At 47.2% G+C, this 2415-nt stretch overlaps 1 protein-coding gene across 1 annotated transcript; it reads left to right on the plus strand.

The window, feature by feature from the left end:
* The first annotated feature begins 751 nt into the window (after positions 1 to 751).
* Positions 752 to 1626, plus strand: LOC148026542 (glutathione S-transferase U19-like). Its single transcript, XM_087690475.1, has 2 exons — positions 752 to 1105; positions 1255 to 1626. The coding sequence occupies exons 1-2, from the start codon at positions 752 to 754 to the stop codon at positions 1624 to 1626; spliced, it is 726 nt and encodes a 241-aa protein (XP_087546601.1).
* Positions 1627 to 2415: the final 789 nt, after the last annotated feature.

A 2415-nucleotide genomic window follows, 5' to 3' on the forward strand; every position in this document is an offset into this window, starting at 1 on the left:
TGCTCATGAGCTTTGTAGAAGACCTCATAGGTTGCTTTTCTTTCTTGATTTGTGAATGGAATGAAGAAGGTGCATTGTGTAGCTTCTAAATCTTAATTCATGTATGATGGCACCTAGCGCTGATAGAAATGGATGCCATGCTTCCTATGCACTATGATAGAGGATTGTTTATCATTTGGAGTAGGTACGAGAACACCCCCTTAAGAGGCTCTACACACTTGCTAGATCGTATGGACAATCTTAACAAATCCCCTCCCATCCTTTCTGACTTTTTGAGACACCTCCACAATAGAATATGTATTCCACTAGCCTCTAATTGGGAATAGGGTCTCACACGCATGTCCTACATCAAATTCATAATGCCTAGCCTTCATGTGCCATAGAACTAAGTTGTTGATACCCACACTTGCCCAACTATGTTATAGAGATAAGCCGGGGCACATGTCCATGGGGACACACGCACACTTGTTGCAGCCCCACTACGTTAAAAAGAGAAACCAGCGTAAATGTTCATGAGAACTGACTCTTAGGTAACCTGAAGTTTTCCGAGGTGACGAGGTCGTAGGGAGGAAGGTCCCGATTGATGATGTAGGAGGTGACGAAGGCTGAAGCCAAGTGATGTGGAATGCACGTATATATTCACATATAGACACAAAGAACTTCAACCTCGGGCAGTGATAACGTAGACGGTATAGGCTCTCATTCAATTGCTGCAAATAGAGAAGGGAAGAATAGAGACTAATATAATATAATGGGCAGTCGTGCTAGAGCTAGTGAGGCGGAGGTGCAGCTGCTGAGCTTTTGGCCGAGCCCGTTTGTGATGAGGGTGAAGGTGGCGCTGGCTGCCAAGGGAGTGGCCTACGAGGAGCTACCGGAGGACCTGCTGGGCGCCACCGGCAAGAGCGCCCTGCTGCTGGAGTCCAACCCGGTGTACGGGCAGGTGCCGGTGCTGCTGCACAGGGGCAGGCCCGTGTGCGAGTCCGTCATAATAGCCGAATACATCGACGAGGCTTTCCCCAGCGGGGGCCAGCCGCTTCTTCCCCCGCACGACGAGCCTTACAAGAGAACCCAGGCGCGCTTCTGGGCGGACTTCTGCGACAAGAAGGTTATATATAAGCGCCCATAGTTATTATGAATCTTCTTATTGATATTTGTATGCGATCATTGAAAATCCATGAGTATCATTTTATGCAGTGCTCTAGTCCGTCAGTATGCAGAAATTGAGTATATTTTGGTATGAATTACTGCATGCAGGTCTTCGCCGCCTTCTTCAAAATCTTGAAAAGCCAAGGGGAGGAGCAGCAGGCCAGCATGGAGGATGCGCGGGCGCACCTGGCCACCCTGGAAGGGGCGTATGCCCAGGAGCCGTTCCCGTTCTTCGGGGCCGGGGGGGCCTGCGTGGGGATGGTGGACGTGGTACTGGCGCCGCTGGTGGCGTGGCTGCCCTTCCTGGAGGAGATGTTCGGGTTCAGGCTGGAGGCGGAGCGCTTCCCTCGCGTGCACGCCTGGGTTGCCGCCTTTCGCGCCTCGCCAAGCCTTGCCGCCTGCATCCCCGACGAGCTCAAGCTTCTCGACTTCGCCCGTTCCTTCCGTAGCCGTTTCGTGCCGGCCACTGCCAGCCACTGATGACGATAATACCCACCGACTATCTATCGTTCAGGCGTCTCTCTCTCTCTCTCTCTCTCTCTCTGCCTGCCTGCGTGCAAGGTTCCCCATTTGTTTGGCGTGGTTGCCCAGCTTTCCATTTTCAAGGCCTCGTGGCTTAATACTGGTGGCTTGTCTTTTCAACTCCCCGAGGAGGCCTTATAAGTGTAGCTCCCCTTTCTCATTTGAAGAGATTAGAAGGCCTTTCAACCTGCGTTTATTTTTGCAAGTCCCCTAAGTTTTCTCCATTGAAGGGCTAGTGAACAAGTGTCTTTCCTTGCAAGTCCCCTAAGCTTTTTCCATTGAAGGGCTAGTGAACAAGTGTCTTTCTTGTGGAAGGGCTTTTTCAAGATTTTGACCTTCGATAAAAATGTATTCTAAAATTTGTATTTCTAGCTAATAGAATAGTATTTGAGAGAAAAAAAAAGAACTATGACATTTATATAAGCCATCTTGTTGGTTTTTCGTGTCCATTAATTTAGAAAAATCTAATACCGACATGATGTGATGTTAGAATATTTAAAACTTAGTACAACATATGAGTAATTATTTAAGCATTACAAAAATTATAATGCTATCACCAAAAATAAAATTGCAATGCTAGGTTGAGGTTAAAGCTCCATTAATTAAGATAGTCTAGAAAGGCAACGAAATAGCTCTACAATCATTCAAAGTCTCAAATGAAATAGCAATACAATCAAAGCACACCATTACTTATACTTTCTTATATCAACTCTCTTACTACCACATTAACATTGCGATGAGCTTTTA

The sequence above is a fragment of the Lygodium microphyllum genome, chromosome 13, assembly GCF_053477565.2.
Source record: "Lygodium microphyllum isolate KBCC chromosome 13, Lygodium_microphyllum_v1.1.10, whole genome shotgun sequence".
Classification (NCBI taxonomy): domain Eukaryota; kingdom Viridiplantae; phylum Streptophyta; class Polypodiopsida; order Schizaeales; family Lygodiaceae; genus Lygodium; species Lygodium microphyllum.